Source organism: Thunnus albacares, chromosome 7 (genome assembly GCF_914725855.1).
Source record: "Thunnus albacares chromosome 7, fThuAlb1.1, whole genome shotgun sequence".
Classification (NCBI taxonomy): domain Eukaryota; kingdom Metazoa; phylum Chordata; class Actinopteri; order Scombriformes; family Scombridae; genus Thunnus; species Thunnus albacares.
In genome coordinates this window covers 5,257,750-5,284,654 of record NC_058112.1, presented here as the reverse complement: position 1 = coordinate 5,284,654, position 26,905 = coordinate 5,257,750, and the positions used below count along the sequence as shown (strand labels likewise).

The window sequence follows — 26,905 nt, the reverse complement described above, 5'->3', positions numbered from 1 at the left end:
CAGGCTGTAACATCACATTTACTGCGCTGACCGCACGGTCACTGCATGTGTGCTTCTAATTTATGGGTTGATTTTAGTAAACACACAGCAGCTACTTCTTTCAGACAGCAATAAAATGAAGTATAAATATGAAAGTTCTTAATAACTTGTCACTGATCAACACTGTATTAATCTGCATTGTTACCAAAGCAACACATTTTATTTTGTGCCATATTTATAGATTCCCCTAAAGTATTTCAGAACTTTTCCAGCATTTTTCCTGCAGAAAGCAATTCAAATTCCACATGAGTCTTTGCATTTTTTCGTGTGAAATTTACAATGTTTATTTCATTTTCTCTGTTTTTATTTGGTGAAACAGAAGCACATAAAATGTCTTTTCTTGTCTCCTGTGTGTCAGAATATCAAATTGACCTCTAATTAAGAATGCATTTCAAATAGTTGTTACTTCATTTTCTACTATTTAGTGCAAATGTTCCCTGTATATCAGAGCTGAAGGTTTCACGTGAAAGTAAAACACAATCAACAACAAACACAATCTCAGACGTAACTGTTGAAGTTGAGTTGTATTGTGGATAATTTAGGTGCCAGCCTGCATGGATTTTGATCTTTGTTTAAACTGTCCATCGTGAGTCTGACAGTGTCATAGGAGTGCAACACTAGTTTGGTGGAGTATTGAAACAATGAGCCTAAAGATCTTAGTGTTTACTATTTATTCTATTTTTTTATATTAGGTATGTTATGTTTTTATTAGATAGTTCAAACCGGGGTTGTTGCAGTTTATGTTGGCGTCTCCGTCAGTCACATTAGGGAATTTATTTTAAGTATTTTGAACCTGTGTGATTATAATGATGATGAAAATGATAATGGACTTTTTGTTTTTACTCTGTCATTCAGCTCTTGGCTGTATGTTGCAATACAGAGGAGCCAACAGGTATGATTATTTTCTCTCTGTCTGTTTATCATTCGTCCTCTTTACAGGAGGATTTGTGATCTCTGATTTGTGTCTTTCCTGTCTCAGGGTGGTGTACAGAGTGGCCAGCGTCCAGCCTGTCGTCAGCGCCCACAGCTCTGTCTTGACTCGTTCCTCTCCTCACCCCTCCTCCCTCCCTCCTCCTCTCCCTCCCTCCATTCCTCCTCCCCAGCATTCCCCCCAGCTGTCTTCCCTCCCTCCCCCCGTGCCAGCCCTGGCCTCCCAGGGCTGCGTGGCTGGCGGAGGTGATGCCTCCTCCCAGCCGCATCCCCAACATCAGCCCGGTCCTCAGCTTCAGTCGCACTCGTATCCTCAGCACTCCCAGCACCACCTTCAGCCACAAACCAGCAGTCAGCCCAGCACACAGCCTCAGTCCCATCACCCAGCCCATTCCCAGTCCCTCTCATACTCCCGTTCCCAGTCCCACACACAGCCACCATCCCAGTCTCAAGTTAACACTCCTGAACAGAACGGCATCCTGGACTGGCTGCGCAGGCTTCGGCTCCATAAGTATTACCCCGTCTTCAAACAGCTCACCATGGAGGAGGTGGGTGTAGCTTCAGATTCTGTCACAAGGAGCATATGCAACCACTCAAAAATGTTTCTACAATCTTCTGAACCTGTTTTCCTGTACAATCTACAGTTTTTAGCGCTGACAGAGGAGGACCTGAACAAGTACGACTTGACCCAAGGAGCAAAAAAGAAACTCAAGACTCAACTGGAGCTGCAGAAGTCTGCAGAGTAAGCTGCGGATGTCACTAATCCAGTTTTTTTTTTGTCTGAGTTCACACAGTTAAGAGCTTGTTTGATGTTTCGCTCTGTTCTGGCCAGTTGTAAGCAGTGTGACGGAACGGTTTCATCTAGTGGTCCTGTGTCATGAAGTTTTCTGGGGTTTTTTGCCGTATCAGTATATCAAAGCATAACATTGTTTTTACAGGAAGTTATGTGCAGTTAAGGGGCGTTTGGCAAGGGATAATCCACAACCACTCATGTTATTGAAAAGTAGCGCACATTATGCAGAGGCTAATATGGCTAATCATTTTTTGTAATTGCACAGTTCCGAATGGATTTTCCCTCTTAAAAAAGTATTGTTTTAATCATATTTTAGGTGTATAGTCTTTCTAAATGCCAAATTTAGAATGACTGTTTCTTAAACTTGAACGAATACTAATAATTCCCAAAACTACATAATTCCCAAAATGTCAAACTATTAACTCCAAAAAGAAGAAGTCACAGCTCAGGAACAGCTGGAACGAGTAGCCTGCAAGCTTTAAAGGGGTGATGAGGCTGATACATCAGGGCCGTGCGGTTATCTGAAAATACAGCACCATGCTTTGTCCTATTAACGATTAACAGACAGACTGATCGACTGCTGATTTCGGCCGTATATGCACAGCAGTAACAGTCCATACAGCGTCAATGGTTAACCAGCTGTAGGTGGGCTGGAGAGATAAGATGTACTTATGAGGAGATAATCGACAGAAACACATGCAAAAACACAAAAACAAGGACGTGCAAGCAAATGCTTCTAAATGCTCTGTCTTACTTATACTAACAGACCAACACGCACACTTACACACACACACACACGTACACACGGATCCCTGACGTGAACCCGCTGTTATTATCTCTTCATCGTGTTTCCATCCCCAGTATCAACATGTTTCCATTAGGTAGGTGACAACACGTGTGTTGCGTGTGTGTGCATGCTTAAACAAGACAGAGAAAATGGAAAGTTCCTGCATTGGTTTTCCATGCAGCGGGTTTGCAGATGTGTTTGTTGAATAGCAGCTGGGATGCTGAGGCACATGTTGAGTGGGCAATGTCTCTCCCTGGTGGTGATATAAGGACATTAGCTGCTGTTCAACCTCAGGCAACATAAACTTATAGATTTTTGTAGGTCTTCAACATTACTTGGGCAGCTCTGTCCAAAGTTAAAAAATTCCAACAAATTCCAACACTTTTAAAGTTAGTCCAGTTAACAGTAATTCAGTTGTATATAGTTTGTTTAATCCATAACAGTAATTTTGGAGACAGTTTCAAATTTAAAGGTTTCAAATTGTTGGCTTTATTTGTCACAGTCAAGAGGAAAGATTGGAAACTTCCAGCACATGGATATTATAAAATAAATGAATTAAATTGCATCTAAAAATAAACATGTACACTAAACAAGATCAACGGCAGTATGCATCAAACCTCTCTTCTCTCTTAATTTACAAATTTGTTACTTTTGGAGTATTTTTCTTACTGTTGTGTGTGTGTGTTTGTGTTTGTGTTTGTGTGTGTGTGTGTGTGTGTGTGTGTGTGTGTGTGTGTGTGTCCAGCAGGGAGATGAAGATGGAGAAGCGGTCCTGCAGCGGCATTGCCAGGGTGACTCCTTCCAGTCACATGGGACCCTCAACACACCCCACCTCCACTGCAGGTAACAAAGCTGCTTTAGGCTCTCCGCTGGTTTGACATCATTCACATGTATTTACATTATTATTCTGTGTAGATATGAGAAATAGCAGGTTAAATGTTTGCTGTGGCTCAAAATAACTTTATTTGGTGTTTTGCATGTGAATGTTACAGGTTAAAAGTTTTATTTCTGGGAGGAGAGGATAAAGAAGTCATCAATTACTGCTAATGTGTCTTTGAGCACAGTACTAAACTCCATTTGTACTACTGAGCAGATGCTCAGTGTGCTGCAGAATGAGACTGTGGCTGCACTTGGCAGCTCTCAGAGTGAATGTATGAGACTGAATGATTTGAAATGGCCAGCATGCTCAGTTCCCTGGATTAAAAAGATTAAAACGGTCCAAAACATGATATGTTTTGCAGCAGAGCTGCGAGTGGAGGTGGATGCCATGCTGCACCATCACCCCGTCTCCACAGACAGCAGCTCATCCTCAGGCTACTCCAGCTCTTCCTGCTCCCCCCGAACGCCCTTCTGCAGTGACTCCACTTTTGACAGGACCAGAGACATTCACCGACGTAAGTTTCTTCTTACTTTACCCTTTCTCTTTCCTTATTCCCATTGTGACACCAAATAATGAGAATAAATTTACAGAAGAATGGGCTGATAGGCATTTGTAAAATTTTCCCAGCAGCACTTTTTGGCCCCAAGCAATACTTCCTCTGTATTATCAGTAATATACGGTGGCCGACAAAGGCTGAAAAGAGAAAACTTGACATATTCATACTGTATGAGCGTCTGCTCCAGGTCACTCCTGCCTCCCTCACATTAGTACACACCACCCTGTGTCTGTGTTTCAGGTGTGTCGGGTCCAGACGCAGCAGGAGGGGGTCCAGAGAAGGACCGCTCGTGTGTTTTCATTCTCAACTCCAGCTGCCCCACAGGCTCCAGTCGCCCCACAGCCCAGGTCCTTCCCGTCCAAACCGACCCAGCTCCTCCTCTTCCTCCCTCCTGCTCCTCCCACCTGCCCTTCGGCCTCCCGCAGTCTCCCTACCACCCTCAGGCCAGCTACCCCCAGACCCTGCTCTCCTCGGTCTCAAACCCAGCACGCATCCTCACTTCCCCACGGAAGCCGCGGCCCCCTCCGCTGTGCACGGAGGACAGGACTAAGCCGCTGGGCTCGGGCCTGCCTGCTGCTGGCGCAGGCTTCAGTGGGGGGCTCGGTGTAGGGATGGGGGTGAGGCTGGAGAACCTTTTCCCTGGGCTGAACGTGGACGGCTCTTCCACGCTCCAGGACTCGGTGGTGTGCCGCGGTCTTACAGGAGCTGCTGTGGGTCTGATGGTGGAAACCAGCTCTGCTCTGACCTCCACCTCCAACAGCGTCCACCACGTCTCCCACCCTCCTCTCCATTTCCACCTCTCATCCTCTTCATCCACCTCTCCATCCGGATACTACTCCTGCCCACCTACCTCCTCTTCCACCTCCTCCTTCTCTTCTTTCTCCTCCTCCTCATGTCCCTCCACAAAGTCCGGCTCACAGTCTGCAAGCTCCACTAGTGGGGGTGGCTTTGTTCCCATGGCAACCACAACCACTGTCCCTGTGGCTGCGGTGCCCGGCAACACTTACTACCCGCCCCAGCCTACCTCCAGCCCTTCCCCTTCCCCTTCCTCTGCCTCCTCATTGGATCAAAATTCAGGTCACACCCCCTCCGTGTGTGTTTGCAGCTCCTGTGGTTGTCGGGGGAACTGCGGGGCCTACGGGGCGTTGCCTGGATATGCTGCTGCGGCTGGCTACCTGCAGCCATTCCCGACCGGCCCCTCCCTCTTCACCCTGGGTCCTCTGCTCCATCTCAGCCCCCTGATAGCCTCGTCCAGCAATGCGGGCGCTGGAGCCGCACCCTTCTCCTACCCCATGATGATGCCACCGCCCTATCACCATAGCCCCGTGTCACATGACCAGCAGCAGGGCTTTGGCTACTACCAGCCCCATGGTATCATGGGAAACGGAGGCCAGAAACGTGCAGCGGGAAACCTGTCATGTTATAACTGTGGTGCCAACGGGCACAGAGCAGAGGACTGCAAACAGCCGCCCATGGACTCATCACAGCAAGGTGAGTGAATCAGTCTGCAGGGTGCCGCTGGAATTAATAAAAACAGTTTCATTTTATAAATTCATACATTTAGAAAAACAATTATGAATTAATTCATTAAATTTGCATTTAAAGATTAATTAAAAACACAACCAAAAAAGATTAATATGATTATGTTTGTACAAAATAATGATTTAGTTTTCTCTGTTGATTGGAATGGACTCACAAATACATTTTAAAAGGTATTTTATATTTGGTTATTTGTATGTGAGCTCTTGTTGCTGCTCTGTGGGTTTCATACTGCTTACTTGAAGCTACATTAAAATGAAAAAACAAAACAATACGATCCATAAATGTCAAAGAATGAGAGAAATAAACTGTAAGATGGAAAAAGAGGCAAATAGATCAGTCAGTAATTTTGCAGTTCTATTTTAAACTTCTTAATTTTAAATACAGAATAAGGAAACAGGATTAATAATTGGCTAATGTTATGACTTTGTAAAAATGTTTTTTTTCAAATTAAAAGCAATTTAATTTACTCAGTTAATTCATGTTCATTTCAATTTCAGTTAATTTTATCGGCATGACTTTTCCGAACCATATAAAGGAAAGTAGAGCTCAATGAAAAGGAGAAAAGTGATGTTTATAATTAATATTAATTGATCATCATTTAACACTGAGAAAGTCTCCACACAGACTCCATTAATGAATGAATGTTTTTATTATCATTTAACCTTTATGTAACCAGGAAGTCTCCTGAGGTACATTATCTCTTTAACAATTGTTATTTGCATGTGGAGTGATGATGATCTCATGGGAGCTTAGAACAGATTATTATTCTTATTATTACTGTAATGTTTTCTGCAAGGTAGCCAGAGGTACTGCTCTGTTTGAAGTTACTCCATTTCTTAGTTTATCAAAAAGAATAGCCTTTATTAATCACCTAAAACACTCTTTTGACCATAATGCATGCATCAGTGTGTCACATCTTTATTACACTAACTCAGTGAGCCCTTCAGCATAATGTTTTCCTCTGTACAGCTCAAGCATTTTCTGATGTCTGTATTTAAAGTCATACAACTACGTTTTTAGCATCTTTTTTCAAAATTTGGACACAAAACCATGCTAAAATTATAATTTATATTATATATTATATTTATATTATTATAATTGCACAACACTTATTCAGCAGTTCTGTCAATTTGGGCTAAGTTTATTATAAAAACATTAGAATAGGCTATTTTTCATGAAGCAAAGTGGCTCAAACTTTCTGGACATTTCCAACACATTTGATTTCTCTGTTGTGTTTCACAGGAACATTTCGACTGAAGTACACTCCTCACTCTGACAGTAAGGACTCAGGGGACTAACCAGGAGAAACACAAGTGGATTTGAATTGTCATACTCTTGACACGACTGTACCTCATGTTCCTCCTGAAGTCAGCAGGCAGCCGCCACAGAGTTTAAAAGGGATGTGCAGACAGCCTGCTTCACCACGGGTCCGTTTAAGGACTGTTGATCTGAAAGCAGATCTATTTTATCCTTTTGTAATTCTTTTACAACAGCTATCACTGCAGAGAGCCATCGGCAGCAGCTGCCTGAGAACAGCGAAAAACAAGGAGGGAGAGGAGTTTTTTTACACTACTTACATATGCCTCGCTGAGAGATGAAAGGAGGACAGAAAAGAAACAGATTGGCAAGGAGAGACGGATACAGAGTAGATGAAGAAGAGATGGAATGGCTGTCACAGTCCGTGTCACCAGATTAGCTTTCCTCCCCACTCAGATCTCCTCTGATACATGTCACAAGGAGAGCTGGGGATCCTAAACTCTGCCTCAGTTCATCTCAGAGACTTCCTCCACAGAAGAAACAGTCAGCCACATCACCTACAGTGCAGTACAACCAGAGAGTCTTTCCCCCAGCCAAATAACAGAACGTCTGTAGTCTCCTGGATGGTTCACAAACCAAAGGAACAGAAGTCCAGCATCCTAATAACTTCCTGGACACTCAGCGGAGTGCATTTTTAACTTGTTCTGAACCTAAGACCCAGTTTGATCTAATCATGCCTTTATTGAGACAGCTTGAATATCTTGGACATGTGTCCAGCTCTCTGAACCCACAAAGAAGCAGCAGTGTTATCCTCCCTTTCACTGAATCCTCTGTTATATAAAGCCTCTCATACCAGCTTTAAAACACGGATTATTAAAAGAAGCAATTCTCTTAAACGTCTTGTGATCAGGTTCGACTCGCTGCTGTCCATGGATGACATGTGATGTAAAGCAGAGCTGTGTCCCCATTCCATACTTCATACTAACTGTATACGGTACATACTTTATACTTATCATTGTAGTGAACTGGTTTTTGCTGTTAGTTTACAAGAAATCAGCACACTTTATTGTTTTAGTCTAGCAGGAATCGATCCAGTACGTACATTGCTCAAACACAGTCAAGCCGTGACTTCACAACATCACGACCAATTAAAGCTCCCCTGCTGAGTTTTTTTGTAAACAAAGTTTCTGTTTACATTTGTTGTTACCCAGAAAAACACATTGTGTGTATCATCAATGTCTAACAAACATACTGAATGCATTTCCTTCCTCATAAAACATTTGAAAAGCCAGTTTTTTTTAAGTATTTTGAAAACCTGCATCGTCGACCACAATGTTTACATTACAAACAGTCTTCGTCTTCATGTTTCACAGGTTTCTTGGTACCTGTAGATCAGTGGAATACTGTGAAACCTTTAGCAGGACTGTGTGCACCAGGTCTAACAACACAGAGGCCTACACATTTTTTTATTGTTTTTACTGCTCCAATATTTATTTTATGCATTGCATCATTGGAAAATGTTGTCCATCAACAGTATACTCTAGTTTCTTCATAGTCTGCTTACTGACTGTTTTGAATGCTTGATTTAGTTGCTCTCCAGTGTGAGCACACTACATACATACCACCACATACTTACAAATGTATAGAATTAGAAAGCAGTATGAATTTGGGACACAGCAAACGTGTTACAAAAAGTGTTTTCAATTGTATCTACTCTATTTTCTCTTCATCTTACTTTTAAAAGGAACTGTGTACCCTGATTCAAGAGCTGGATCCTCCAAAAGATCCAGCTCACAAAGGTGGATTCTCTGAGAACTTGCTGCTCCGCCCAAGATCAGATCACCTCAACACTTCATTAAACAGCTGACAGTAGACGGCCCCTGTTTGTACTCAAATTTAAGTAAAAGACTTGAAATGGAACAGACTTTGTTGGTCTCTAGCAGGTGATCTTAGTGGGAGCCTGTACCAGCTCCCGTCAACAGTGCCTGGGGTTGAACCCATCACCTTCGGGTGACATGCAGCCTCTCTACCTCTGGGCCAGTCTGATAGCAAAACGGCTTACAGTGCCAGATGCTGCTTTCTATACAGGACAGGACAATCAGAATGCAGGCTAAATATTTTCAGACAAACATTAAACGTCAGTACAGAATATCTTTGTATCTTCAGTTCACAACAGTGTTCCTGCGGTCATTTAAGGCGGATCAACATTTCAAAAGTGCCAATTTCCTGCAGTGAAGTTTGCTGATGTCGCATTTTTTCATATTGTGGATGTAAGTGAATGAATGTCCTACACTTCAGCCTCTTTTGTAATTGTACAGTCTTTATACAAAAGAACATTTCAGGATTGTTGAATTTGAGAAACAGTCTGAGTTAAAGTTAGGAAATGTTTGTGAGTGTTTTTGAAGTCTTGGACTGTGTGTGAGTTGCTGGGCAGGACCCAGAGTTTTACAGACACGAGGACAGCTGGTCCTTCAGATGAAACTCTATCTGTACCCCTGGAGGGCGCAGCACAGGGACATTTATTTAAAATGGTGAATACTGAATATTCAGTATGTATAGCAACTTCTATCTGTTTGTTCAAAACAATAAGTCAACATTGTGTTTTTTTGTAATGTAAAATATGTTGTGTTTTGGGGAATTGTGTTTTCACAGAAACGGGGCTCACAATCAACTAGCCTGCCCCTGGATGTTCAGCTGAATGTTCATTTGAGTTTTAACTGTGCAACTGTGTACATGAATATAGGTGCATAACAAGATTTCATTTAGTTGTTGCATAGAAGGAAAAAAAAAAATGCCTTGGACTTTTGTTTCATAGATCATACCAAAGAGCGCCCTCTTTTAATGTTTTTTTTGTTTGTTTGTTTGTTTTTTTGCACTTATCTAGTTTTGCTGTTGCCTTAAGCGTCACAATAGAGCCTGGTAAGCTGATACCACAGCATGCATGTCGCTTCATCTTTAGTGAAAAGTGCTTTTGAAATATTTGTGTGCAAATGTTTGAACACAGTTTATAATTATCCAGTTCAAGTATAGGTCAGATTTTATATCGCTTATTGTGTTTTCAAACTTGATTTGACTCTGAGGGAAAAAAACATTTGAGTAATAAAATATGTTCTGATTCTGACTTTCATCATATTGTCTGCAGGATTTATTTATTATAAGACGTTTTAAGAATTTAAATAAATATTCACGTAAATATCACCATTTATCAGCATAAACAAACCACCCATCTACAAATCAAAACACAAAATTTTAGCATGAAATGGATCAAAGATTGAATTTTTACACCCTGAAATCCAGTTTTCTGGTAGCGTTTGGCACATACTTGCTCCTGTCATTACTGTCTGAGCAGATGGAATCAGATATTTTCAGTATAAGCCTGATTATTTTTGAAATAGTCAGAGGTAGATCTTGAGACTTTGCCAGAGGACTGAAGGACTTGTGTTAAAATGAGCCAGTGGAGCAACACAAAGATTACAGCTCTCTCTTTTTTCACGGATAAAAACCATCTTTCTCATCCATAGAAAATTACAGGGAACACAGTGGAACACATCTATATTTACACGTGTATGAATAGATGTTTCAGAAACGCTACAAAGTACAGAATTATCTTTAGAGTTACAAAAAAATATATATTATTTTGGTACCAGTTTACAAGCTAAATGCAATCAGCTATCCGAAGGAATGCACACGTCTAACCATGAACAGAAACAACTGATTCAAATTAAACAGTGGTGGAAGAAGCACTCCTATTCTTTACTTGCAGTACCAGTCAAAAGTTTAGACGCATCTTCAATGAGAGAATGTGTCCAAACTTTTGACTGGTACAGTAAGTGAAAATAGCAACAGCACAATGTAAAAATACTCCATTACAAGTAAAAGTACTCAGCCCCCATGACTGATATATTATTATATATGACATCATTAGATTATTAATAGTGAAGCATCAGTGTTAGAGCAGCATGTTACTGTTGTAGCTGCTGGAGGTGGAGCTACTTTCAACTACTTTATATACAGTTAGCTAGTTTAATCCAGTGGTTCCCAACCTAGGGGTCGGGCCCCTCCAAAGGGTCACCAGATAAGTCTGAGGGGTCATGAGATGATTAATGGGAGAGGAAAGAAGTTTTGATACACAAATTTGGATTCATTTTTCTTTTCTTCTTTGTGAAATATTGGAGAGTTTTCAGTTATTATACTGGTTTAATATTTATCAATGTAGTGTCATTACGAGCTCATCCTATGTTGTTTAATGTAAAGTGTTAATCTGAAAAGTAATATAGCTGTCAAATAAATGTAGTGGAGTAAAAGAACATTATTTCCCTCTGAAATGTAGTGGACTGGAAGTATCAATGGAAATACTCAAGTACAAGTACCTCAAAATTGTACTGAAGTGCAGTACTTGAGATGTTACTTTCCATAACCGAAGTTTAATAACTACAACTGTAACTTTAAAACTATCTTTAAATTATAAGCAACACTTGTCAAATACAAGTAGTCAATTGGTCCATTGTTAGTTGCCTATAAAAATATTGATCACTTGAACACAGAGAGTGTAATTCTGTGCCATATTTTATGGAATTCATTCACTCTGTGACTACTGACACATTTTAGTGGTCTGATCATTTGTGATACATGTGTGACTTGGTATGTAAGTCCTTCCTTCAGTTTTTATTGCATACACCTAACATTTTATGACACAGTACAAACAAAGTCTTTGAACATTTAGAAACTCTTGTTAGTGTCATAGTGTTTTTGGGATACTCATCTGTGGTCAGAATAACTCAAGAGACCCACAAATAATTTTTTTTTCCTCTTTTATTGTTTACAAAATACCAACATAAATACATAAAGGAGATTGAGTGATATTGCTGTGTGTGGATGTGTGTGTGTGAAACAGAGGAGCAGGCAGATAAAGACAGAACTAAAACAAATGCTCCACCCCTCTGTAACAAACACACAGTGGCTTTTACTAGTCAGAAAAAAGTCACCTTTTGTAAATCACATACTGTGGACAGCGAGAGTAAAGACATGTCGTACAATGAAATAAAAATCACATTAAATAAAACGAACCAAAAATGATAAAATACTGCGATATAAAAGCAGCTAAACCTCGATCTGTTAAGAAGATGGTGAGGAGGAGGAGAAGCACAACAGCACAGGAAGTGTGAAAGTCCATCTACAGACAGACAGGATTAAACGTGCAGCCCTTAAAAACCCAGTGGGCAGGTCTGACGTCCCCACAGCGACGCAGCAACGGCAGCTCTGGGAAATCAGCCCTGTGGGTCAAAGGCAGAACACAGACATGGTGCTCATCAACCTGCCCATGTTTCACTCTTTTTTTTTTCTCCAACTTCCCTTCATCACCTTAATGATAACTTGTAACAACAGAAATACGAAGGAAAGGAAATGAACGCTGTCATGTTTTAAGCAACCCCCTCCCCTCATCAGCATTTACAGAAACACCATCATCCCCCATTCACACATGCAATCAGACCATGCTCTTTGTAGTGTCTCCAAAGTCAACTTGGTTACACTCTCATTGGAACCCCTTTATATTCAAAGCCATAATGTCAATACCATCTGTACACCAAGGCATTTTTTGCAAACTACAATCATCTGTTTCAAGAGCGAAGCAGTTTCCTTACATCTTTTTTTTGTTACAGTGAAGATGCTTTAGGCTACAAGGCAGGGAGGATAAAAACACCAAAGGACCATAAAGGGAATGTGACGAGACACACAGCAGAGATGCGCTGATTAACAAGGATCTTTTCTACTTAATTTAGCAATAATCTCTGGCAAAAGTAGGCTTGGACTCCTAAATTTGACCTCAGACTGCAATAAAATCCTCCATAAAAACAACAGGAAGCCAGAAACTCTTTACAAAGCTCTCTCTCTCTCTCTCTCTCTCTCTCTAACATTTGTCTCCACAAACCTTAAAACTAAGGTTGGCTTTGTTCATTGGCTAATGTATATATATAAATATATATATATATATATATTTATATATATATATACATATATATATAGATAAGTGGTGGAGCCACACCACTTTCATGTAATACCACTACCTGAAATGTATATATACATGAACATAAATACAGCCTAGGAGACACATAACCACAACACTCAAAATAACTGCCGTCAACAGCTGGTACGTTGCCATGACAGCTGACGTGATTGACCAGAGACAATAAAGAAGCAGAGACAGACACTAAGAGACTATTGGCCTGAGTCAGATTTGGGGATTTCTCTACTCAAACTCTGCTGTTCTGGTTGACCCTTGTGGCTTTATGCTACTGGGTGAGTGTGGTGGAACACAAACAGTCTATCTGCTCACTGCAGTGAGAGAGACGGCAACCTGAACTGATCTGAGCTGAGACGTTATCGTGTTTACATTTAGCAGTTTGCGTCTGTGTTTTAGTTCTTACAGTCAAGACTAATGTGGCAAGACGACTGTGTTACTGGAAAAACATGGCAGGGAGCTAAAAACTACAATTGTCCAATCGCTGGCCAGGGTGGAAGAAGGAAGGAAGGCTGTTCACTGGGCGGTCGTGGCAGTGCCGAAGGTCTCCTGGGAAGCGTACACCATGTAGAGGAAGCCATCTTGGTCCCGCTCCCGCTCATACACCTCAGAGATGGCTGCTGACACTGAGACCATGCTGTGGCCGTTGACCAGCAGGAAGAAAGCCTGGTTGGAGTTTAGCTGGAGGCGCCTCCTGGTGGGGGAGAAAAGACATGACAGGAGTGAGAAGGAGGAGAGGAGGTGAAAGAAGAGAGGAAAAGAGGAGGAGAGGAGAGGAAGAACAGAAGAAAAGAGGAAAGGAGAGGACAGGAAAGGAAAGAAGAGAGGAAAAGAAAAGAGGAGAGAGGATAGGAGACAAAACAGGACAAGAAGAAGAAATAAAAGAGAAAAGGGGGAAAGAGGGGAAGAGAAGGGAAGAGAGGGTGGGAAAACAAAGAGGAAGAGATGAAAGGCTAAAAAAGGAGGGGAACAGAAAAGAAGAGAGAGGAGACAGGATGGGAGGAGAGGAGAGGAAGGAAAAGGAAAGGAAACAAAGACAAGAGGAAAGAAAAGAGGAGAAGAAAGGAAAGAAGAGAGGATAGGAAAACAATGAAGAGGAGACAAGGACAAAAGGGGAGAAGAGGAAAGAATAGAAAAGAACAGAAGAGAGAAAAGGAGAAGAGAGGAGTTCAAGTCTACCTGATAATCTTGATGAGTTCACTCATGTTGACGTGGTCTGGCACCAGGAACTTGGTCTTGTCCAGGATGGGGAGCTGTTTTTCTCCTTTATACCTCTCAATGATCACCTACAGGAAACACACACACACACACACATCAATGATTGCTCTACAGTTAGATGCTGGATTTTCTGTGCTTCCTTGTACTAAACAGACTCCCTGATCATTTTCTAATCCAGTGTCTGTGATCAATACTGGGATGAGACAGGGAGATGAAGCCACCCATATCGGATGATGTTGTAAAAAAAAAGAACACAGCCCTTCCGCCTTGTCGAATTATTCAAGAATCCAGAGTCTTTTATTCACTAAGACATTTAATCAAGTTAAGACGCGCTGTGAAGAAGCTCTTATGAACAGCACTGCAGAGGCACACGGACCACTTCATCACAAATTACATGCATCAGCTGTAGGCCGGCTGCCATGAAGCCTCCTCTGATCGACTCGGAGTTTATACAATAGAAAACACTCTCATTTGCTTGTCTGAGCTGCTTGTGATGAGGCTGCATCTTCCAGGAGCAGCAGCAGCCTTTCTGAACGGCTAAACCATCCATGCTTATGTTCAGTGGCTATGCCAACCTCAAGAGGATGTTACACACACTTTGATAAGATGTTTTTCTGAATGTAAAGATTGGGGTCAAGCTCAAAATCACATTTTTTGGGCTTTACAATCTATACAACATACAACACTTTCTATTCTTAGACGTTGATTCAGATAAGGAATGGGAAATATGGATAAAATGTTCTGTCGTGGTATATTTAAAGATTTCAAACCTATATAACGACATCATGTAGGGAACACGATTGGTGCTTTAGGAAACACTTTTAACATGATTTGTAATGTGAACGTGTAATGTGTGGAATGATTCACTGTTCACTGTATGGAGCTTTAACACTTAAATAGGCTCAGAAACTTAACTGTAAACCTGTAATAGCTTTTATTTCTGGCTACTTGGGGGAACCAAAAACAGGCTGTAAACACAACATTGGCATATTATCATCTTATAAAGGTGATGTGGTGAACATTAAGAGTGGTGTTTCTGTCCACCTGATGAATGTTAAGTCCAACATTCACTCTCCTTTTCCTATCTATACACTCTGTGTTTGGTCTCCACCGTCTCCTGAAGGAAATCTCTCTCTCTTTAGCTGCTAAATGTGATAAATTACACCGATGAGAGCTGTGAGAGTGAACCAAAACAGTAGAATTGTGGGCCGGAAATTCAGATCAATGAGCTGAAAGGAGCTAAAATGCTCTATAGAGCTGAGGGGAACTGAAGAGTTGGGTGATAATTTTGTGTGGGTGCATTACTATGAGCGACACCTTTCGCATACAAGTAGTCATGTGATCCATTGTTTCTATGTTATTAGAAAAATATTGATTAAAGACCCTTTAAAGGTGCAGTGTGTAGGATTTAGTGGTATCTAGCAGTGAGGTTGTAGACTGCAACAAACTGAATAGCCCCTACACTGCACCTTTAAAGACACGGAAAAGAAAACATCTAACCAAGTCCCAGATGATATTTAATTATCCAGCATGACAGCAATGGTAGATTGATTTTAACATATATTAATATAAGAATGCATAATGTAACACCTATAATACATATGTCAATTGGTCACTTGATCATTTGTATTGTTGTGTCTAGAGCCAGACCAGTAAATAAGCCAGAACCATATGTAATTTAGAAACAGTGTTGCCATTACATAGTTTGCCTGCTAGAGAGCGCTGTGGGACATTTTCCATCTGTAAAATGTCCCACTCAGTACATATCTTTTTAACGAGTTACTTTTAACTTTTCCCTGCATAAATAATAATGATAAATATTCAAATAAAAATAATAAATAGCTGAATCTGAATGTGAAATGTGGGCAGTTATTTGAAGATGCATGGCTCGGTGTAAGGCATGAATGGAAGCAGCTATATTGTTCAGTGAGGCAGGGCCTGGTCTGAGAGCTATAATCAGTATGTCATACAGTCTCCTGCTCCCCCACCCTGACAGGCTCCAATGTGGCTGTCTGTGGATGGAGTTACATTACAGTGACACAGCGCATCTGCCTCTGGTCTCAACACTTACCATGACATGGCAGTTTATAACCCCAGGAGAGTACACAGGAAACACATACACACACACACACACACACACGCTGGGGTTGCTTTTAAGATGAGACGTGGCCTTACATGGGGCAGCAGATGGAAGGCTGTGGTGATACTCTATCTCAAAATGATAAAACGAGCAGGTGAAACATGAGGGGCGTGTGTGTGTTTGTGTTTATTGGTGGTTGCTAAGAGCCACTAGACACCTGACTCAAAGGCAGATGCAGCTTTGCTAGAAACTAGAAACAGATGCTGCTCCGCCTGATTTGTCAATCTAAACTAAAGAAACTGATGCTAGAATAAAAGTGACTGACATTTAAAAATATCTTACAGACAGCTCAGAGCACAACCAGGAAACGTGTGGTAACATTTTCCGTTGCATTGTTTGTCTTGTTCTTAGTCGTGTCTTCCTGTATGCACATCGAGCTGACTGATTTGTGCCTTGATAGTTTTTCTCACAGTGTTTTGAAATCAAACTTAAATACAGCTTTGGTGCTAACTACATCATTACTCTCAGCTTTGAGCAAACAAGTGAATGTGCGTTTCAACTCACGGGTATCTTGTTGGGGTGCTGCTCTCGGATCAGTCTGACATCTTCTACTCTCTGCTCTGTGAGGACAGGGAAACGGACACGAGTTAATCACACTGGTAAAACACAAATAAGGTCAAAGACAAAAAGGTCGACACAGATACTGATCGTGAATAAAGAAAAAAATCTAGTCACATTAACAGGCAGGTTTTAATAGAAGTTTGCAGCCACACCTGAGTCGTCTACGTGCAGTATTTAAATCATCTATCTAGCGTCTGTCATGCCGATCATGTGGGGGAGAGCGTTTGTTGTTATGATCTCTGGTTCAACAGGTTTGTGGAAGTGTGACATATTGTACATTCTTCTAAGATCTAAACCAAAGGCCGGCAGCTCTAATTGGTCTTTCGCTATTTGTCAAGACGTCCTTTTGAAACATATTCATTATAAAAATATTTAAAAAGATTATATTCATGGGTTTTTTGATATCATGCAGAATGGAAACATGAGGGAATAATGTATTTAACAGACTGCTTAGTGGACTAAGGCTCTCTAGCGGAAACATAATGAGCTTTCCTTAAATCCACTCATGCTGTGACCACATTGTTCCACAGTGGTTAGCAGATTGTTATACAAAAATTATGATCCACTCATTTTCTACTTCATTAGTGCAATTATGCGTTCACATGTGTGTATAGTTTGCCTCCCTTACAAAAAATAAACAAAAAAAAACAGGCATGCAGAAGATGAAACCCAAATGTCTAATTTACATAATGTGGATTGATTTCATACTCAACACAAGCTGGAAAGAGATGTTCCTTCCTGAAGGAGTGTCAACAATAATATCCCCCAGCTGGCCTCAGTGAGGGGAGGAATTAAAAATCATCTGGATGTTTTTTCTGATTGGCCGGTTGATTTGGACATTGTTGATGACATAGGCCAGCGAAGGCCCCTCCTCTCTGAAACACCCATTTGATTTGATTTGTACTTGAAACAAAATAAACAGCAACAGATAACACCATTGGCTTACTGCACTTTGACCTGACAGCATCAACAACAACACTGTGTGATGGTCAAATGATAATGATAAGGTCAGACGACAAACATGCAGCAGGGAGAAAGTCATGATGACCTCAAAACCGTGATCATCTTCATCAGTTTTGGGGCTGTGAATTACAGTGAACTCTTCGGTAGAGATACTGAAACACTCCGAGCATTTAATATCTAGAGCCAAGCTATCAAAGACGTCCTGCTGAAGTTTAGAGTTACAGATATCTAGTCTTGTGACATGCCATTAAACGACGTTTGCCAAGAGGACCACTGTGAGAATAACTAATTCAATCATCTGATTACACGCTGCTGCCAAAGGAAAATGTTTGTCTTACTTAAGGTGACATTTTCATGCTAAACTTGAGGAATTGCTCCATGGTCACATTTCAATCAAGATGAGTTCACCATCTAAAACAAGGAAGCTCCGTGTCTTGTCTGTCTCTCATGACCGGACCAAGCAACAGACTGCATTTGAGTCATCAGTTTTCAGTAAAACACAAAAAAAAACAGGGTGGCAGTTGACCTGAAAGCTTGTGGGTTTTTTCACACAGTTCTGTTCTGTCATAATATGGGAATTAGTCAGTGCCGTCCGGCTTGAATGGAACGTTCCCTGAGGTTTTCTGAGTCATTTTATGACCTACAATGGTGATATTCAACTTCAACTGATTCACGGCCAGATGTTGAACTTCAGTTTAGACCTATTTTCAGTTTGGGCCTCTCATGTGTTACCATTACTCTTAAATCACAGGGCTTTGAGTCTGATTTTCCAAAAAATAAACACCCCACGCTCTTGAGAAACCCAGGTCCTTCCCCACTTACTACAGCTGTCAGGATATTTCCAGAATCATCCTCGAAGACTCCTCTGACCATGTGGATGAAGAAATATCTTGTTTTGCTACATGATAAAAAAAGATTTTAAAGTTGTATTTCAAGTTGCGACTCCATTTGCTAACCCAAACAAAGATGGCGGCTCGAAAGGACATGGATCCTTAATCCAAGAATTTTAACATCACATATATCTGTTTATATTGATGTTAGTGTCTATTGTTTTATATTTTCATACAAAATTAAATATTAATTTGTTTTTTGTGTTGTATAAAAAGAGACAGATCATTTCCAGTTTTCTGGTAAGGAAATGTGACAGGCTTAACTTGAGAAACAGGTTTTTGTGCTGCACAGAGAATATTTTTTCATCCAGATGGTTAGAAAAGTCTTTGACATAATAAAACATTGATATGTTTGGTGTAGAGCTGCAACAGTTAGTCGATTAATCTATTAGTTGCCAAATCTTAAATGAATCAGCAACTATTTTGATAATCAATGAATCATTTTGACTCATTTTCTAAGAAAAAAAAGTCCAAACTCTGATTCCAGTGACTCAAATGTGAATATTTTCTGGTTTCTTTAGTCCTCTTTGACAATAAACCAGTAAACTGAGTATCTTTGAGTTGTGGACAAAACAAAACATTTAAGGATTTCATCTTTGGCTCTGGGAAACAGTGATCAACATTTTTTACCATTTTTGTGACATTTTATGGTCCAAACTCAGTTTGGTGTGTTATATAAAAAGAGGTATCTCATTTCCAGTTGTATGGATAGCAAATATAAGTGTCAATAATCCATCTTCTAGGTTTTTCAAACTTCCCAGGGTAATTATTTTTCCTAGCTTAGCTCTGTGGCTGATGTGATGGTACTTAGCAGGCTCAAACTTGGGATAGAGGGTGACAGTGTCATGAACACTGTGGAACTTTTAAAGGTATAAAAGTAAAAGGTCTTTTGACGCCGGATGTGTGGGGTCACATAATCAGATAAATGATGTACAAGGGAGTGACAGAGGTGTGAAATAAGAGCTTAGATAAACTAGCAGCTGGTGGTCACACTGCTAACAACCACTAACACTGAACTGGCCGTATGTTCATGTGACACCCTAAACCTACAGTTAGCTGTGCTTTAGTCAGTTTGTCGCGGTAAAAAAAGATCTTTTCATGTCTAAAGCTTCACTGTAACTTGTCCTCACATACAGTTCAACGCACGTGACACCATGTTTCTCTTTGCTGGCTGGTCCTCACGTGCTCTGGTTGTGTAAACATGGACCAATAACGTGACGTTGAACCGTTATACTGGGAAAAAAACTCCAGGATAGAAACAACATGTTCTTCCCATTCTCTCTCTATGTGTATAATACTTTAGATAGAAAAAAACACCCATATTTACGTTATGAACATCATAGGAGTGTTGTTGAATGTACGCCACAGGATACGACATCACTGAAACTTCGTGAAATAGCCTACAACAAAAAGTTTATATCCTAATGTAACGACTGAGGCAAGTGGATGAGTTAAGATGTATTTGCTAAGCACTGCAGGCCTTGTCTCCAGCTATCTGGGCTGGGTACACAAAACTGAAACTGTACATCCGCACCGAGGCTGTGGCCTACCCGAAATCAAATTAAATGAAACAAAAAGATAAGATAAACCTCACACTTTTAGGTTTCATTTCATCTTGCCCCCCCTTTTATAAACTCCTCTTTTCTCCTCCACAAACTGCCCCATCCCCCAATCCTGCAGCTCTCTTTCTCTCCTCTGCATTTCGACACCACTTTGTTTTTCTCCCACACCGCTCTGACACAAATAAACACACTGAGGCAGAGACAGGCCTGCAGTCAACAGCCCTATTATATTATATTCTGATCTATAATTAAATCTCTATGTATACAAGTAAGGGCCGTTTATGTCTTTATCTACTTGTATTTAAGTTGACACAACCACAGACCTCCGTATGTGTTTAGCTTTTCTAATTTACTGCACAGAGACAAACCTCTGGTGTAACATACAGTTAAAGTATTAACTGAATTAAATGGACAAAATGAACGCTAATACTCGCCAATAATTGGATAATAACTAGCCTGGCCTGTCTACATTAACGCTGTAATTCACTCTGGTACAGTTCAGGCTACTGCTACAAACCTACAGCCGTATATAGAAGACATGAATCAGCAGAGTTGTGTGTAAAATGGTGAAAAAACAAACTGATAACACCTACCGAATGTCCTTCTTTGTTTGAAGGTTTTTTCTGAAGGCATATTGCGTCAAAGTCAACCACTTGGCAGTAGATGAAAAACAGAGGTAGCAGCTGTCAAAGCAAAACTATAAAAGCTGAAAACGGTTTATAAAACTGTCCGTGCTTACGGCGCTGTTAGCTTCTTGGTAAAATAGTGGCAGATGAGCAGTAGTTTAAAGACGGTTTGATGTCGTCGCTTCCTTCCTCTAGCTGTTTTTATCAGGACGAGCTCGAGCAAGCAAAACAAACCTGTCAGCTGACCGCTGACGTCATGCGCCTCCCTCTCATATCTCTCTCTCTCTCTCTCTCTCTCTCTCTCTCTCTCTCTCTCTCTCTCTCTCTCTCTCTCTCTCGTGTCTAATTCAGAGTAAGACAAAAAGACTTAAAATCCTCCTCCACTCAAAAATGTGTTTTTCTTCTTGTTCCTACAGTTGGATGTTGTGAGTTTGACTGCTCAGACTGTTGTATGTGCAGAGTTTGACACCAGAGGGCTGTTTTCGCATTTATCTGCTGTAAGTGGAAAGTTTATGGAGGTCATTGAAAATCTCATTTTAAGGGGCAGGGGGCGGGCCTACCGGCATGATCTGTGACATCACAACTAGCTTGGAGGCTAATTGTGGTCCAGTATACAATTTACACAGGTATGATGTGACACTTGAAGCCTCCAGAGCACAAGTGCTTTGCATATTTATAGATTATGGAATTTTAATGAGGGAGAAGGAGGAGATGTAATTTTAAGAAACTAGAGAGTGAATGAAGAGCACAAGCGGTGCTGGCGAGAACAAAGCCATGATCAGATAAATAAAAAGTTATTTTCTGATTGTATCATGGCGGTTACGTTCTAAAGCACAAATAAACACACCCACACCTGGTGCTGCATTGTTGGATTTTGTGTGAATGCAGAGCTTCATCCTGTCTGCTGTGGCCTCTCTGCTCTGTGTGTGTGCAGCTCAGCCTCACCCTCGGTCGAGCAGACACACAGACTTGCAGCTCTTTATACATCCATGACACAGAGACAGAGAGGAGAGCGGAGCAGGGGAGGGAGACGGAGACAGTGATGTAACCTGGTCGCTACACTACCAAATAACACCCTGCACGCTGTTATTTGCTGGAGGCTACACACCCACTGGCCAAAGGTTGACACCCTGAAGTGTCCTGAACACAGCAAAATAATAAGAAAATCCAGGCAGAGAGCAGAGTCTCTGTAGATACATACACCGCCACACACTTCTAGTGAGTCATAAGTGATGATTGAGAGGGATTATTTTTGTATTATCCCTATTATTTTGTTGTCTATACATTGTCTTTTTTTTTTTTTTTTTTTTAGGAAAATCCTGCATAGTATCCCTTTAACAAGATAATTTAACTTTTTTGTGGAAAAACCATATCAGACACAAACTATTATTCAAAGTAGAGAATCTTATATATCTTAAAACAGGTCTGGAGGAATGTTAGATTTATGAATCAGATCAATCAAAATGACTTTTGAGTGGTTCTTTCAAATTGTTATCTTTTTGAGAACTACTTAACGAACTAAACAACTTGCAACATAATCTTGCATCAACATGTAAGGAGTAAGTAAATGTAACAGGTAAGGAATTGTGGAGCCTCTGCAGGGAATATTCTGATTGCCATTTCAGTGATGTTTTTAATCTTTTCTCAATTAACCTGCATCATTCATCATCATCAAGCATCATTCCTTGTAGGCCTAGCTCCACGTACACAAACAATTTTTGAACCAGTATATTCTCACATTTAATCTGTGCTAAGCTTTATTTTTTGGAAGAACCTGAGGGAACTGTAGGGCAGACTGAGGGATGCCTCCTCAGGTTCAACAATATGATAAAAGAAAACTAGCGACTGTCACATCAAGTTTATGGTTGTTTAATTCGACCAGACGTTTTAGAAAACAAATGGTTCCTCAAATAGGAGGGGAAGTTTTGCAATCTGTGTTTGTATTTATCCAAGACAAGCCCTTTTTTACATTAAAGTTTGTGCAACCTCAAAGCTGGTGTGTGTAGAGTGTGCAAAAGTATTAAACTTTTCTGTATGATGAGGTATCATTAAACACATTAACCAATACAATTGAACTGTCACTTTCTGTAGCTATTTAACTTTTTAAAAAGTTGATCATCCTGTTGGGTCACACCTGTTCTGGATGAGATAATTAATAAAGTTTGCTCAAAACAGCCAGTGAACTAGAGGCAATGACTCGCTCACTTTGTTTATATTTTTACACATTAGAATCAGCAGCATTATTGTCATCTTTAATGTAGTTTGAAAATCATTTTAGTTACATCTTCAATGGGGAGGACTACAACATGTGTATAGCTGCAGATTTCAGTAGTAAAGTGAGGTGAAATTGTACGGTCATGATCACATTCATATCTAGGTGGGAGGATCAAGTCAAACTCATGTCTCATGGACTGATTCTTTAGTTGATTAAATGTAGCATTAGCACGATAAAAAATGCTTCATTACCATGTATAGAGAGGGACCTGCAGTGAACAGTCCTGCTAGAATTAAACAAGCATTAGCAGTCAGATGTATGCACCTTAAGTATCCAGTGTGGTGCTCATTCAAGTACTCATCCTAAATGCTCATATTTGTTCCTCTGTATGAAAACCATGTATCTCCAAAATGTCAAATTTTCATGAAGAAACAGCCCCATTTTCAGCTTTCTGACAATGCATTTCCTCTTTATTTAACAACTCTTTAAAAAGTAAGAATTTTCTCTCAACCCTATGTTTGTGAAAATTTCACCAAATTTGGAGATACATATTTTTCTTTATATAGTTCCTGCTGAGATTGACATCATACCGTGGTTAGTTAATGTATAGCAATTCATCATATTTATAAGCTTATATGTTTTTTGTGGAAATTCTTTATCTCCAAATGAATTAAAACCATTAGATAAATGTAGTGGAATAAAACATTTCATAATAATGTAGTAGTAGTAGTAATGTAGAGGTAAAAAGTCAGATACAAGAGTAAAATAAGAAATAAAAACTTAAAACTACATACAGTATTTGAGTAAATAGTTACTTTCCATCTCTACTCATGGAGAGTTATGGTAGTTGTAGTTCACAGAAAGTAGGCCAAGAAGAAGATGTAGTTCATACTTTTGTCCAGCAGGTGGAGAACTTTGATCACCTGTTGCTGACCACCTGTACTGTTGACAGGAACAGTGCTGGTTAAAGCTTGGGGTCAAAGCCTGCTACACTGTCCAGGGTTTAACAGAACTGGTTTTAGCCTCACATCAATGTTCTCTTTAATAAGTACTGCACTAGAGACAGTGACATGCAGATAATGCAAGGGGTCAGGCTTATGTTTGTTTTCCAAATGCAAATGAGTAACATAACCATGCCCTTCACATGCAGGAACACGCACATGCAAGAGCTCTTTGTCTCACTCTCTTAACACACTGAACACACGACGATGACAACATTCTGTTCAAGAAACTCGTCTCTTTACCCTTCTCTTCTAGTTCTTTATGTAGGAATGGCTAATGTTAGACCTAGCAGTGTACCATATTTTTAGGTCGGCCATGCTGCGAAGCCTTCCCTGCGGACTTCCACCTGAAACCCCCCAACTGGTGCTCAGTCAGGTGTGCGTGTGTGTGTGTGTGCGTGTGTGTGTGTGTGTTAGGGGGATGCAGAGAGATTAGTGTGTGTGTGTGTGTGTGTGTGCATGTGCAGGCACCCGACTGAGTGTGTCTAGGACAGATATGAAGTCAGTTAGAAATTATCTGCAGCTAATACACATGTAAACACACACACACACACACACACACACACACACACACACACACACACACACACAGACACGCACAAGCACACACACACACACACACAATATCATCAACCACAGTCAAGCTGTGTGTTTGTCTCAGCATGGTGCGGGCCCTGAGGACTGTGTGTGCATATATGAGGAATCCACCCCTCTCTCCCCAGTCAAAGACAGCTGTAGATGCTGATAACACATGAAAGTGTGAGTCGGGGTTTGGAGTGTGTGTGTTGCGTTCTGTGTCTGAGCACTCACCTATGAGTCAGGGGACACCCCTACCCTTCAATCACATATTTGCTGTCAATATTTAGACCCTCTCCTCTCCTCCTCTGTGTGTGCCTCCTGCTCCCTGTACTCATTAGGTGGTGGTGTTGTGATTTCATGGCTCTCACCAGGAGGCTCCTCACAAGTGCAGAACTGGTCTCAATCAGCTGTACAGATGGCTGAAGTACTAATCCGTATGATATGAAATGCTGACACTGTTATAGTGTTATATGTTGCAGGGAGGAACAATACTAGAGTGATCGATAACAATAACAGGTGAGGGACTACTGAATCTGGGCAAAACTACTCACCCTTATTGATTTTACTCTATCATATTAAAAAAATGTAAGACATGGATAAGTAGAGGCAGTTGAGTCAGAGAAGAATTCTTAAAGGCCATACGCTACTTTAACCCTGGTCTGTAGTATCTAGACATGCAGATTGTTTTGGTTTTATGTGCTGAGGTTGTGAATTGTGTGTCTCTGAGATTTTTCACTTTATTCCAATATAACAGAGGTGAAGAGAGTTTTATTTTTATCGCTCTCATCATTGAAAAAAGGGGTTTCAATACTATACTCTTTCAACAAACAAAGGATAATTCCTCGGCATCACTGTGAAAACCTGTAATTGGAACTACTTTCTGTCAAAGAAATAGTGCAGATGAAACTGCTCAAAGTAAAGTCTTTGAATTATCCAGAATAACAAATACATTGTTTCGAAAAAGACTAGGTGCTGCTGACTTTGTAAATTGTAATTTTTCATTGCTTTAATATAAGGAGGACAAACAAAATTCCATTTACCTGACATAGGCTAAAACTTCCTGCATGGCTTGACACTACAAGGGGCAAATATATATATTGTAAATTGTGTGAACTTTTGGGAATGTATATGTACAGGTCTTTGTGTGTATATATGTCAAAATCCTTCATATGAAATGTTCCTGGTTGTGATAAAATGACCAACTCAATACCACAATCGTGATATCTATTGACATACAATATAACCAACAGATATCTCAGTGAAGTGTGTAAATAATCACAAAGTGAGTTTGCTCACCAAAATGGACAGAAGTAATACTGTCCAATTCTAACAAAGTGAAGCTGGAAAAAGCAGGCAAAAGACAAGGACAGCAAATACAGAGAGAAGAAATATGGCAGCTATCGTCACAGTAATAAACCTGTGGCTCTTCAGTCATCAGTGGACATTCTGCCTGTGTTTTATATGTCAGGGGATAATGAAATCCCCCCCTGGTAAATCTGCTCTGACCTTTTTTCAGTCTCTCCCTTGAATCCATATCATTATCTGTTCTTTCTTCGCCATCCACCATGTATTTTTCACTTCGAACCACATGCACCTCCCCTTCTCTACTCTACTCTTAGTGAAGCTCTTAAATCTCTCGGAGTGGAGTAGGCTGTTGGTGATGCAGTGATTTTGCAACTGCAGTAACAAGCAGTTGCGATGGACAGGAAGCGTTTTAGGGAACGTTTTGGCTATACATCAAGGCAGGACTGATGAGCAGTGAGGAGGGGAGGTTTGTGTTTGGAAGTACTGAATCAGTGTTTCTGTTCTGGTGATTGGAGCTTATTCTGCAGGCTGTGGGCCCCCGGCAAAAGGTGGTAGTAAGGCACGTACTGCAACACTAGAACATAGTTTAAAACATTACCCTTATTTAACATCATGCAATTGTATTATTTTCCATCATAGGCTTCTGATAAACACCATACAAAATACATATTTTTTCCTCTAGAGCAACTTAAATCAAGCCTAAAGGCCTCTAAAGCATGTCTTTTTTTAACCAACTCCTCTCTAATGAAACATGTCAGTTGGGGACTGTACAAAAATTACTAGAGTGCAGAGGACGGCTGACTCTTTCACATTTTGAAAAAAGCAAGACCCTCCCCGTGATTTAGATAAACTGCAACAACCTGCCAAAAATGTCTCAGTATAACAGTATAAAATTTGTACAACTTGTATAATTTAATATTTAATATAAAGATCTCCTCCAGATGTGTTTTTAGACATATAAAATATTGTATCTGTGTTCAACGAGCGTCTGATACGGTTTTTTCCACAAAAAGGTTCAATTGCCTAGTTAAAAATGTATCAT

At 40.5% G+C, this 26,905-nt stretch overlaps 2 protein-coding genes across 4 annotated transcripts in view; one reads left to right on the top strand and one right to left on the bottom strand.

Moving 5' to 3' along the window:
• zcchc14 (zinc finger, CCHC domain containing 14) overlaps positions 1–9,911 on the top strand; it is a 29,304-nt gene extending 19,393 nt beyond the window's left edge. For 2 of the 3 annotated variants that reach the window (XM_044356033.1, XM_044356030.1), the window contains 7 exons: positions 895–931; positions 1,019–1,517; positions 1,614–1,711; positions 3,295–3,392; positions 3,791–3,943; positions 4,226–5,476; positions 6,770–9,911. In XM_044356033.1, the coding sequence (XP_044211968.1) occupies positions 895–931; positions 1,019–1,517; positions 1,614–1,711; positions 3,295–3,392; positions 3,791–3,943; positions 4,226–5,476; positions 6,770–6,825 (2,192 nt within the window). In that variant the 3' untranslated portion in view covers positions 6,826–9,911. The remainder of the gene's footprint in view (positions 1–894; positions 932–1,018; positions 1,518–1,613; positions 1,712–3,294; positions 3,393–3,790; positions 3,944–4,225; positions 5,477–6,769) is intronic. The other variant, XM_044356031.1, reaches the window with a different exon arrangement.
• A 2,215-nt stretch (positions 9,912–12,126) lies between these two features.
• map1lc3b (microtubule-associated protein 1 light chain 3 beta) lies at positions 12,127–20,996 on the bottom strand. Its single transcript, XM_044356029.1, has 4 exons — positions 20,731–20,996; positions 16,666–16,721; positions 13,983–14,089; positions 12,127–13,497 (listed from the first exon to the last, which is right to left on the bottom strand). The coding sequence occupies exons 1-4, from the start codon at positions 20,768–20,770 to the stop codon at positions 13,320–13,322; spliced, it is 381 nt and encodes a 126-aa protein (XP_044211964.1). The 5' UTR covers positions 20,771–20,996; the 3' UTR covers positions 12,127–13,319.
• Positions 20,997–26,905: the final 5,909 nt, after the last annotated feature.

Excerpts from the sequence above, each read along its gene's own strand:
- map1lc3b (XM_044356029.1), bottom strand. The coding sequence starts at position 20,770 with ATGCCTTCAGAAAAAACCTTCAAACAAAGAAGGACATTCG. Across the intron at positions 14,090-16,665 it reads AGCACCCCAACAAGATACCC|GTGATCATTGAGAGGTATAA; the intron begins GTGAGTTGAAAC and ends TGTTTCCTGTAG. Across the intron at positions 13,498-13,982 it reads GAACTCATCAAGATTATCAG|GAGGCGCCTCCAGCTAAACT; the intron begins GTAGACTTGAAC and ends CTCCCCCACCAG.